At 38.4% G+C, this 13,058-nt stretch overlaps 1 protein-coding gene across 9 annotated transcripts in view; it reads left to right on the forward strand.

Annotated features, from left to right (window-relative positions):
* The window catches only part of INPP4B (inositol polyphosphate-4-phosphatase type II B), an 853,196-nt gene that overhangs the window by 629,378 nt on the left and 210,760 nt on the right, over window positions 1-13,058 (forward strand). For all 9 annotated transcript variants that reach the window (XM_086346584.1, XM_086346591.1, XM_086346583.1 and 6 more), the window contains one exon: window positions 997-1,144. In XM_086346584.1, coding sequence (XP_086202710.1) covers window positions 997-1,144 — 148 coding nt within the window. The remainder of the gene's footprint in view (window positions 1-996; window positions 1,145-13,058) is intronic.

The following is a 13,058-nucleotide window of genomic DNA, read 5'->3' on the forward strand; positions in this document are numbered from 1 at the left end:
GTCTTATTAAAGTCTTACATCCACTTCAATATCAAGTTCTGTTTTTAGTTAGCTTTATTGGGAAACTGGAGCCAAATAATCATAGATACTTGATTGGTGATTGACGTGATATTTTGTTGTTCACTAAATTTTGATGTATTTCTCTTAAATTCATTGCCCAGCAGCAGTGGAGATAAAACCTTGCCCTGAAATATAGGGCTTGGTAGTGCAGCAGGAATGCTGGCCTCATAAAAGGTGTCTCAAGTATTATCTTAATGTCTAGTCTTACACTTTTTCTTTTAATCTTTTAAAATCCTTAATGACATGACCATGTTGCTTTTCCCCTAATCACTGCCCATCCACCCCAAATATTCAATTTGCTCTGTAGTCTCCCTGTTCTGCTTCTAATAACGTGTGGTTTCAGGAAAGTGTGTTATTGACTTAGTGGCACTGAAGTATGAATAATATTTGAATTTTAATAGATCTTAAACCAGGAATAAACCTTTTGACATTTGAGAAATAAGTCACTTTTGGTTGTAGGGTCATTTAGAACCTTTAATATAACATATCAGTTGTCACCTACTATGTAAGTGGGTAAAGCTGACTTAGAGTGATTGGAAGAAATTCAGAAATATATTTTTTCAAAGTAAGTATGATATATAAATCCATATATTTTCATCTATAGTTATAAATATATATACTATAAGAAAATCTTTAGAAGGGAAAATAATTATTAGGCAGTATATCAGAGAACCACAGTGGCCACTTTATGAATTGGAATTTGATGTATCACTTTTTAATTTAATAAAGACTGATGTCCCAGAAGCTACTGAAAAAAATAAAGTGTATGGAGAAAATTCTTAGGAACTCAAATACACTATGGGTTATAATAAAAATTTTTCATCAAATAAATAATTAGAATGGTAGCCTGATTAATGATTTTGTTAATTGATCTTTATCTAATGGACATATCTTTATAATATGACTATTAACCTTGATTTTTCTCTCCTTTTCCAGTGTTAAAGAACCCAGTGTGTAAATTATACAGATTTCCCACTTCTGACAATAAGTGGATGCAAATCCGGGAGCAGATGTCAGAGAGCATACTTTCTTTTCATATTCCTAAGGAATTGATCTCTCTTCAAATCAAAGAAGATTTGTGTAGGTAAGAGAATATGGTTTATGATCATCTCTTACCTTAATTACTTTTTCTATAAAACATTTCCTCTTTTTTTATTTTAGTCTTCTTTTTAATTTTTATTTTATATTGGACTGTCACTGATTTACAAGATTGTGTTAGTTTCTGGTGTACAGCTAAGTGATTCAGTTATACATACGTGCATGCATGATAAGTGGCTTCAGTTGTATTTGACTCTTTGCAACACTATGGACTGTAGCCCACCAGGCTCCTTTGTCCACGGGATTTTCCCAGCAAGAATACTACAGTGGGTTGCTATGCCCTCCTCCAGGGAATCTTCCTGACTCGAGAATCAAACCTATGTCTCCTGCAACTTCTGCATTACTGCTGAGTCACTGGGGAGGCCCATATAATACATATACATCTACTCTTTTTCAGATTCTTTTCCCATATAGGTTATTACAGAATAGTGAGTACAATTCCCTGAGCTCTACAGTAGGACCCTACTGCTTATCCATTTTATACACCCAAGTGTGTATCTGTTAATCCCAAACTCCCAATTTATCGCACACCTCACCTTTCCCCTTTGGTAACCATAGTTTGTTTTCTAAGTTTGTGAATCTTTCTATTTTACAAGTAAGTTCATTTGTATTATTTTTCTACGATTCTGAATATAAGCAGTATAATATATTTGTCTTTCTCTGTCTGATTTATTGCACATCATAAAGTATGATGGTAATATAAAAATCAAGACTGGCGTTGCCCAGTATGTTTGGCTGCTAAAACTGTTAATCACTGCAATATGAACAGTTCAATTTGAGATGTTACACATGTGTAAAATACAAACCAGTTTTCAAATTCTTCACACACAAATGAAAAAGATCAATTTCATAATGAAATGTTAAATAACATTTTGGCTATATTGGTGTTAAATACAATGTATTATTAATTTTATATGCATCTCTTTTTGCTCTTTAAATATGACTACTGAGCACTTGAAAATTTTTCATCACATATGTGATCCTCATTTATAGCTTACACGACGCCTTTTTAAAATTTTTTTTTATTGAAGGATAATTGCTTTACAGAATTTTGTTGTTTTCTGTCAAACCTCAGCCTGAATCAGCCATAGGTATACATATATCCCCTCCATTCTGAACTTCCCTCCCATCTCCCTTCCCATCACCCTTCTAGGCTGATGCAGAGCCCCTGTTTGAGTATCTTAGCCATACATCTAATTCCCATTGGCTATCTATTTTACACATGGTAATGTAAGTTTCCATGTTACTCTTTCCATTCATCTCACCCTCTCCTCCCCTCTCCCCATGTCCATAAGTCTATTCTCTATGTCTGTTTCTCCATTGCTGCCCTGTAAGTAAATTCTTTAGTACCATCTTTCTAAAGTCCGTATACTTGCGTTAAAATACAATATTTATTTTTCTCTTTATGACTCATTTCACTCTGTATAATAGGTTCTAGGTTCATCCACCTCATTAGAACTGACTCAAAGGTGTTCCTTTTTATGGCTGAGTAATATTCCCTTGTGTATATGTACCACAACTTCTTTTTCCAGTCATCTGTCAATGGACATCTAGGTTTCTTCCATGTTCTAGCTATTGTAAATAGTGCTGCAATTAACAATGGGATACATGTGTCTTTTTCAATTTTGGTTTCCTCAGGGTATATGCCTAGGAGTGGGATTGCTGGGTCATATGGTGGTTTTATTCCTAGTTTTTAAAGGAGTCTCCATACATCTTCCATAGTCACTATATCAATTTACATTCCCACAAATAGTACAAGAGCATTCCCTTTTCTCCACACCCTCTCCAGCATTTATTATTTGTAGACTTTTTGATGATGGCCATTCTGAGCGGTGTGAGGTGATATCACATTGTTTTGATTTCCTTTTCTCTAACAATGAGCGTTGTTGAGCATCTTTTCATGTGTTTGTTAGCCATCTGTATGTCTTCTTTGGAGAAATGTCTGTTTAGGTCTTTTGCCCACATTTTGATTGGGTTGTTTGTTTTTCTGGTATTGAGTTGTATGAACTGCTTGTATGTTTTGGAAATTAATCCTTTGTCAGTTGTTTCATTTGCTATTATTTTCTCCCATTCTGAGGGTTGTCTTTTCACCTTGCTTATAGTTTCCTTTGCTGTGCAAAAGCTTTTAAGTTTAATCAGGTCCCACTTATTTACTTTTATATTTATTTCCATTACTCTAGGAGGTAGGTCATAGAAGATCTTGCTTTGATTTATGTCATTGGGTGTTCTGCCTATGTTTTCCTGTAAGAGTTTTATAGTTTCTGGTCTTACATTTAAGTCTATAATCCATGTTGAGTTTATCTTTGTGTATGGTGTTAGGAAGTGTTCTAATTTCATTCTTTTACATGGAGCTGTCCAGTTTTCCCAGCACCATTTATTGAAGAGGCTGTCTTTGCCCCATTGTATATTCTTGCTTCCTTTGTCAAAAATAAGGTACCCAGAGGTGCATGGGTTTATTTCTGGGCTTTCTGTCTTGTTCCATTGGTCTATATTTCTGTTTTTATGCCAGTACCATACTGTCTTAAAGACTTTGGCTTTGTAGTATAATCTGAAGTCAGGAAGGTTGACTCCTTCAGCTCCATTCTTCTTTCTCAGGACTGCTTTGGCTATTTGGGGTCTTTTGTGTTTCCACATGAGTTGTGAAATTTTTTCTTCTAGTTCTTTGAAAAATGTCTGGTAATTTGATTGGTATCACATTGAATCTGTAGATTGCATTTGGTAATATAGTCATTTTTACAATATTGATTCTTCCTACCTAGGAACATGGGCTATCTCTCCATCTGTTTGTTTCATTTTTGATTTCTTTCATCAGTGTCTTATAATTTTCTATGTACAGTTCTTTTGTCTCCTTAGGTAAGTTTATTCCTAGATATTTAATTATTTTTGTTGCAATGGTGAATGGGATTGATTCCTTAATTTCTATTTCTGATTTTTGATTGTTAATATATAGAAATGCAAGTGATTTCTGTGTATTGATTTTGTATCCTGCAACTTTGTTAAATTCACTGATTAGCTCTAGTAATTTTCTGATACTATCTTTAGGGTTTTTTATGTACAGTATCATGTCATCTGCAAACAGTGAGAGCTTTGCTTCTTTTCTGATCTGTATTCCTTTTATTTCTTTTTCTTCTCTGATTGCTGTAGCTAGGACTTCCAGAACTATTTTGAATAATAGTGGGGAAAGTGGGCACCCTTTTCTTGTTTCTGATCTTAGGGGGAATGCTTTCAGTTTTTCACCATTGAGAATAATGTGTACTGGAGGCTTATCATATATGGCCTTTACTATGTTGAGGTAGATTCCTTCTATGCCTATTTTTTGAAGAGTTTTAATCATAAATGGGTGCTGAATTTTGTCAAAGGCTTTTTATGCATGTATTGAGATTATCATATATTTTTTACATTTCAGTTTGTTACTATAGGGTACTACATTGATTGATTTATGTATATTGAAGAATCCTTGCATCCCTGGAATAAAGAAAGGAAGTGAAAATGAAGTTGCTCAGTCGTGTCTGACTCTTTGCAACCCCATGGACTCCTCCATCAGACTCCTCCATCCATGGGATTCTCCAGGCAGGAATACTGGAGTGGGTTGCCGTTTCCTTCCCTGGAATAAACCCAACTTAATCATGGTGTATGAGCTTTCTGATGTGTTGCTGTATTCTGTTTGCTAAAATTTTGTTGAGGATTTTTGCATCTATTTTCATCAGTGATACTGGCCTATAGTTTTCTTTTTTGTGTTGTCTTTGGTTTTGGTATCAGGGTGATGGTGGCCACATAGAATGAGTTTGAAAGTGTTCCTTCCTCTGCAGTTTTCTGAAAGAGTTTTAGAAGGACAGACATTAGCTCTTCTCTAAATGTTTGATAGAATTCTCCTGCGAAGCTGTCTGGTCCTGGGCTTTTGTTTTTTGGGAGATTTTTGATCACAGCTTCAATTTCAGTGCTTGTAATTGAGTTGTTCATAATTTCTATCCTCCTGATGCAGTCTTAGAAGATTGAACTTTTCTATGAATCTGTCCATTTCTTCCAAGTTATCCATTTTATTGCCATATAGTTGTTTATAATAGTCTCTTATAATCCTTTGTATTTCTACATTGTCTGTCATAACCTCTCTTTTTTCATTTCTGATTTTGTTGATTTGATTCTTCTTTCTTTTTCTTGATGAATCTGGCCAAAGGTTTGTCAATTTTTTTTATCTTCTCAAAGAATGAGCTTTTAGTTTTATTAATCTTTATTATTGTTTCTTTCATTTCTTTTTCATTTATTTCTGCTCAGATCTTTATGATTTCCTTCCTTTTACTAATTTTGGTGTTTTTTTTTTTGTTGTTGTTGTTATTCTTCTTTTTCCAGTTCTTTTAGGTGTAAAGTTAGGTTGTCTATTCATTGTTTTTCTTCTTTCTTGAGGTAGGATTGTATTGCTATAAACTTACCTCTTAGAACTGCTTCTGCTGCATCCCATATGTTTTGAGTTGTCATGTTTTCATTGTCATTTGTTTCTAGAAATTTTTTATTTCCCTTATGATTTCTTCAGTAACCTTTTGGTTATTTAGAAATGTATTGCTTAATCTCCATGTGTTTGTGTTTCTTTAAGTTTTTTTCTTGTAATTGCTATCTAGTCTCATAACGTTGTGGTCAGAGAAGATGCTCGATACAACTTCAACTTTCTTAAATTTACTAAGGTTTGATTTGTGACCCAGGATGTGGTCTATCCTGGAGAATGTTCTTTGTGCATATATAATATACCTGAGAAGGTGTATTCTTCTGCATTTGGGTGGAATTTCCTGAAGATATCAATGAGATTTATCACATCTAACGTTATCATTTAAGACTTGTGTTTCCGTATTAATTTTGTTTTGATTTTAGTTGGACTGTTTGGACTTTGCTTATGGGTATATATGTATATGTGTACATTCCATTATTTTAATTATCTTTTGCCTGATTTTTTAACTGCCATATGTTTGGGGTTCATCTTTGGTTTCTCATTTTTGGGTATTTGCTTTAATCTCACTTAATACCATAAGAAACCACTTGAGGAATCTTCATTCCTGACCAGAGATCAAGCCCTGAACCTTTGGAGTGGGAGCACTGACTCCAAGACCCTAGACTACCAGAGAGCTAACCCTAGGGAGTATCAGATAGTGAGAAATGACACAAAAGAAACCACTTGAACACAAGACCTGGCGTCATCACAACACCAGTAGCACCCTGCGCAGGACCCTTCACCTAAACAACAAACAAACAAAAAAAATGCAAACCCAATCATCAGCAGACAGGATTACCACCTCACTCAGTCTTGGACTTCGGAGGAAAAACAAGCAAACAAACAAACAAACTCAGCACAAATCTCACCCTATAAGAAGCTTACACAAACCACTGGGCCAACCTTAGAGGGGCAGAAACCAAAAGGAAGAAAGAATTCAGCCTTGAAGCCAGGGAAAAGGAGACCTCAAACACAATAAGCAAAGTCAAAACAGTCCAACTAAAATAAAGTACAGTAGATTGACCTGGCAAACAAAGGAAATCAAAAATTATATTTACCAGTTAAAAACAAAACTAACTAAAGCACAAACTGGAAAACAAAACTAAAGCAAAGTGCCAATTGGGAAATAAAGCAATGAAAACAAACCTAACAAGAAAGAATAGATATCCAAAGTTAAATAGAGGCAGATAAAAAAGATTTATATACATTAAAGTTTAACTGAAAGGGGAAAAGAACATAGAAAAAGCAAACAAAGGAATAAATGTAGAAAAATAATAATAGATTTTTAAAATTTTTTAAAGAGAAAATTTAAAGAAAAAAGAAAAGGAAAACTCCACAGAACTGCAAATGCTCAACCTAGAGGCACAGGTTTATAACAACAATAAAGAAATGTGACTGAGGAGAAAAAAAAAAAGCTCAAAAGATTAATTAGATTTCATAGTGCAAATAAAATCGACAACTACAACAGAAAGGGGGAAATAAAAGGAAAAAGAAAGAAAAAAAATCCAAAAGAATCTACAGAACAAGTCAAAACATAAGAATAATAAATGTTTTTCTTGAGTCACTGCTGTCAGAGTCCCCTCCCTCGCTGGGAGTCACAGTCCACCTCACCTCCCTAGGATGCCCTCCAGCACTGTGCTGGTCTCTGGACTTGTTGTGGGGGCAGCTCAGGTTCTAATCTGGTCCTACTCCTGTGTGTTCTTGCCTCCAATGTCCACAGCTATCAGAACTAGAGCGTTTTCTTTTGTGGGATCTTTGAATGTCCTTTTATATATTCCATAGACAGAGTCTGCCTAGTTTATCATTTGGATTTAATCTGCGGCTTGTACAGCTGGTGGGAAGCTTTTGGGTCTTCTTCTTTAGCCACACTGCCCTGGGTTTCAATTGTGGTTTTATTTCCACCTCTGCATGTGGGTCATCCACTGGGGATTGCTCCTGAGGCTGCCCTGGAGGACTTGGGTTTGCCCCTATGAGGGCCACGTCTGGAGGTGGTGCACCTGCTTGGGTCACAGGGCATCTGGCAGCACCAGGTACTCAGGGGAGTTGGCTGCTAGGGAAGCAGGAGATATAGTGGTCTAGAAGGGTATGGCAACCAGTAATGGCCAATATGCTCCAGTATTCTTGCCTGGAGAACCCCTCTCCCTGACAGAGAAGCCTGGCAGGCCACAGTCTACAGGGCTGCAAAGAGTTGGACTCAACCAAAGCGACCCTGCATGCATAGACATAAAGTTTTTTTTTTGCCTGTGGCAGCTCTGCCCCCATGAGAGTTGAGTGTGAAGGTGGTGTGGTTGCTTGGCTTGTGGGGACCCTGGCAGAGCAAAAGTTATGGCCCTATCAGAATCTTTTTTCAAGCCTCTTGTAGCTGGCTATCAGAAGGCTCCTTTGGCCAGTCTTTCTCTGTTGCTGCGCTTATTCAGGCACTTAAAGGGAGGGCTCCTTTGCCTGGGGTCCTTCTTTGTTTTTCGGCATGTCAGGCACAGAGAGGGGCTCCCCTGGCTGGGGTCCTACTCTATAGATCAGCTCATCAGTCACTTAAAGGGGCACCCTGGGTGGGGTCCTGCTTTGTAGATGGGCCTGTCAGGCACTTAAAGGGGCACCCTGGGTGGGGTCCTACTCTGTAGCTCAGTACATCAGGCATTTGACGTGCCAGCCTCTCTATTGTTCAGCTGCCAATGCTGGCGTGTGGGGAGAGAGAGGCTGTGGTGATGGCTCCACCCACTACGTGTGACTCAGCAGTATCGCCTTGCTTCCATGGCTGCCTGGCTTTCCACCACAGAAATTTTCCACCACAATCTCCTCCCTCACACCCCCTCAATCCATCTCTCCGCAGTCAACAGCAGCCTTCGCCCTGGGATTGCTCCACAATCCCTAAAACTCCAGTTTTCAGCCACTGTGCCTTCCAGGGGACCTGCATCCCTGTCCAGGGTATGACCTGCCTCCATCCAGGGTATGCATGGCTGCAGCAAGGACTGTCTGATTCTCATTCCATTTAGGCTGCCATAGATCAGCTGTTTCACTCTCAGCCGTAAGTGTTTCTCCTCTGACTCAGACAATTGCCCCGCTGTGGGGATCAGACCCCTGTTTCAGTTCCCTCTCCTGCCAAGGGCAGGTCCGGTCCTACTGACACTCCTGTTTTTCCCCCTAGTTCCTTGTCCTACTGAGTTTTGCGTGGTTCTGTATGTTCTTTTCCGCTGCTCAGGTACTCCTGTCTGCTCCCAGCTAGGGTTCTGCATGTGCTGTTGTGTCTGAAGATGTATTCCTAATGTATCCATGGAGAGAGGTGTACTCCACATCTACCTACTCCTCTGCCATCTTTTTCTCCCTACATTGCACCTTTTTTGTGTAAATCTCCTATTATTAAAATGTGTTGGAAAAAATTCAACAATGAATCTTTAATACTTTCTAAAGAAATGTAGAGAAAAAGTCATACTGAAGATTCAAAAGAGAAATACGGAAAATTTGTAAGAAAACTGGCTAGTGATCTCAGTAGAATGTAAGGAGGTATGTCTATTATGAAAAGGAATCAGAAAGAGCTAAATTAAGGGCCACCACATTTGGGAATTCCCTGGTAGTCCAGTGGTTAAGACTCTAGGACTCTGTGCTCTAAATGCAGGAGGCCTTGGTTCAATCTCTGGCCAGGGAACAAAGATCCTGCATGCTTCACAGCGTGACCAAAAAAACAACAAAAAAAAAACACCTTTGGGGAAAATGCTAAGAAGAAAGAAATAATGGAAAGAATAATGAAAATTTAAAATGCAACAGGCAAAAAAAAAGAAAATCCAGACTCAGAACAGATTTGACACTGAGAAATCACATCAGAGATGTGGAACACAAACAGGAATTCTTCTCAAATACTAAACAAAGGTGGGAAAACGTTCAAAATGATGAGAGGGAAGATGTTAGATGTTTAGGGCAAAAAGCTGGAAACTACCAGAAAATGTCTGCATTCTTGGGAAAGAATTCATGCAAAATCTTGAAAGAAAATGTATGCAATTTTTATTTCTTTACATGCTGTTGAGAAAATCAGGCTAACCTTAACATTTCTCTTGGAGAAGGCAATGGCACCCCACTCCAGTACTCCTGCCTGGAAAATAACATGGACGGAGGAGCCTGGTAGGCTGCAGTCCATGGGGTCGCTAAGAGTCGGACACGACTGAGCAACTTCACTTTCACTTTGCACTTTCATGCATTGGAGAAGGAAATGGCAACCCACTCCAGTGTTCTTGCTTTGAGAACCCCAGGGACGAGTGGGCTGCCGTCTCTGGGGTCGCACAGAGTCGGACACGACTGAAGTGACTTAGCAGCAGCAGCAGCGACATTTCTCTGCAGAAGTCTGTGGAGTAATATCTACTGATTATTGAGAGAAAAACGCTGTGTCTCCACTTTATTATATAAGGTCTGATAATAATATCTTTTATGAATGAAGACAGTGGAAATGGCATACTTAAAAGCACAGAAAATATCATCCAGCAAACTTTCCTTAAAAATCTGCCCTTTAAGATTTATGCCATCCAACTGATAAAATATTTGAAATTATTATATTTATAATATAAAATAATATACTATAATCATTAAATTATATTATACTATAAAATTAATATGCATAGTATAACAATTTAAGAATGTAAGAATAGGACATTATCCTACAAAAGAATTTGAGACTTTTTTCTTGGTTGGATGGAATTGCCAACCTAAAAAGAACTTTGCAGTTCTTTTCTTGGCCTCTTTTTTTTTTTTTCTTAATTTTTAGTTGAGTATTGTTGACAGAGCTTCCCTGGTGGCCCAGACAGGAGTCTACCTGTAATGCAGGAGACCTGGGTTTGATCCCTGGGTTGGGAGGTTCCCCAGGAAAAGGGAATGTCAAACCCCTTCAGTATTTGTGTCTGGAGAATTCCATGGACAGAGCAACCTGGCTACAGTTGATGGAGCTGCAAAGAGTCTGCAAGACTGAGCTGCTAACACATTCACATTCATAGTTGATTTTCCAATGTTGTGTTTCTGCTGTACAGCAAAGTGAATCAGTTTTACATACACATATGTCCACTCTTCTTGGATTTTTATCCTGTATAGGTCATTACAGAGTACTGAGTAGAGGTCCCTGTGCTGTATACAGTATGTTGTTATTGGTTTCTTTTTGGCAACCCACTCCAGTGTTCTTGCCTGGAGAATCCCAGGGATGGGGGAGCCTGGTGGGCTGCCGTCTATGGGGTCGCACAGAGTCGGACACGACTGAAGCGACTTAGCAGCAGCAGCAGCAGTGTCTGTATGTCAGTCTCAACCTCCCAATTTATCCCTCTGCCCTTTCCCCCTGATAATCAAAAGTTTTTGGGCTCCCCTTTTTTTTTTAATATCTGTGACTCTATTTTGTTTTTATAAAAAAGTTCATCTGTACTGTTTTTCTTGGAGAAGGCAATGGCACCCCACGCCAGTACTCTTGCCTGGGAAATCCCATGGACGGAGGAGCCTGGAAGGCTGCAGTCCATGGGGTCGCTAAGGGTCGGACACGACTGAGCAACTTCACTTTCACTTTTCACTTTCCTGCATTGGAGAAGGAAATGGCAACCCACTCCAGTGTTCTTGCCTGGAGAATCCCAGGGACGGGGGAGCCTAGTGGGCTGCCGTCTCTGGGGTCGCACAGAGTCGGACACGACTGAATCGACTTAGCAGCAACAGCAGTACTGTTTTTCTAGATTCCACATATAAGTGGTACCATATGATGTCTGTTTTTCTGACATGCGTCACTCTGTATGACAATGTCTAGGTCCATCCAGGTTACTGCAGGTGGCTTCTTTTAACCCTAGTCTCACTCACATCCTAGAAAGTATTTTGCTTGCCTCAACTTTCCTACCAACAGCACAACTTTATTGGGTTTTCTTACCTTGTTTGACGAAGACTGTGGGTGCCATTGTGCACTTATCTTTCAGCACTTGCAAAGGGTGCAAAATGCTTCATTTTTAGCTTGGAAATCTCTAATGAAAGAGTCATTTTTTTAAAAAAGCTTGGAGTCTTTTCTTCAACAGAGAAAAATAAGTTGCTAGGGCAACTTTATATTATGGTCATTTTCATTGCTAAGGAACAGAAATAATTATTTTCTGAATCTTTAAAATAACCATTAACTAAATTATATCATTTTAGTTGGTGAAGAGCAGTAAGTAAATGAGTGGCAGATAAAAGCTGCTATTAAGTCCCTTTTTATATTTTCTTCTGCATAGGCTCTGTGGGTGCATAGAGATAGTTACAGATGGATAGACAGACACAAAGACATAGATATACAATCTTTTTTCCCTCTCCTTTTCTTCATTTCTCTCTCTTTTATTTAAGGAAAGTTAGTAAATACAGTGTGAATTTAGCTGTATAACAGGGGTCACAAAAATTTTTCCTTAAAGGACCAAAATAGACATGTTGCAAAGGTGAGCTGTTCCCTCTCAATTATCGAGACGATGAATTTACAAACATTGTCAGTCCTTGACTTCTGTGAAAGTCTGGATTTTGAAAATCTTACACTTTCTTTCATAATCCATTGACTCTTGCAATCTCTCTTTTCATACTAGATGTAAACTTCTCTACAACTTGGAGTTGGTGTGTTTTTGACGTCTCCCTGTAGGAGTGTTTGGGTTTCCCAGGTGGTGCTAATGATAAAAAACCTGCTTGCCAATGCAGGAGACATGAGAGAAGCATGGGTTGGATTCCTGGGTCAGGAAGATCCGCTGGAGGAGGGCATGGCAACTAACTCCCGTATTCTGACCTGAGGAACCCCACGGGCAGAGGAGCCTGGTGGGCTACACTCCATGGGGTCCCAAAGGGTCGGGCATGACTGAGTGACAGCACACACACACCCATAGGAGTGTTTAGGGTATTATTTGAATATTTTGTTACATGACTTCCCTTCATTTACCAAGGGGGGTAGAAAAGGGAAAATTGAAAAGACTACTCTGATTGACATCAGCTTCATAAGCTTGCAGATAGAGATTTCCTGAGTTTGAGTTTGGATTTAATTATAAAAGAAAATAGCAAGTAAAGTAGGAAACTAAAGGAGTATTAAGTATATGTCTAGTCACAACTGTCTTAAAGATGAGGAATTATTAGTAGTTCATAAATTACTTAGCTCAATAAGAATGATATCCCACTCATACATTTAAACATATTATTATTTTTATTATTTCAAGGTTGGTATACACTGAACAGACTAGGTGTGACTGTTTGCAGGGACCATGTGTGTGCATGGTTCACCTCCTTGCATAATGCATACCTATAATTATAAAGAGGAAAATGTTATTTATCCCATCCATCGTGACATGGAGTGTAAATATCAGCAGGGGCATAATGGTGCAACAGCTACTCCATAACCCAAACACAGTGTCTGTCATTGCATGCAGCAGCCTTCTAAAACCTCCCTTGCTATTAGTCTCTTAGTATACATTGA

The sequence above is a fragment of the Bos grunniens genome, chromosome 17, assembly GCF_055505025.1.
Source record: "Bos grunniens cultivar Pamir isolate PY7600 chromosome 17, Bosgru_T2T1.0, whole genome shotgun sequence".
Classification (NCBI taxonomy): domain Eukaryota; kingdom Metazoa; phylum Chordata; class Mammalia; order Artiodactyla; family Bovidae; genus Bos; species Bos grunniens.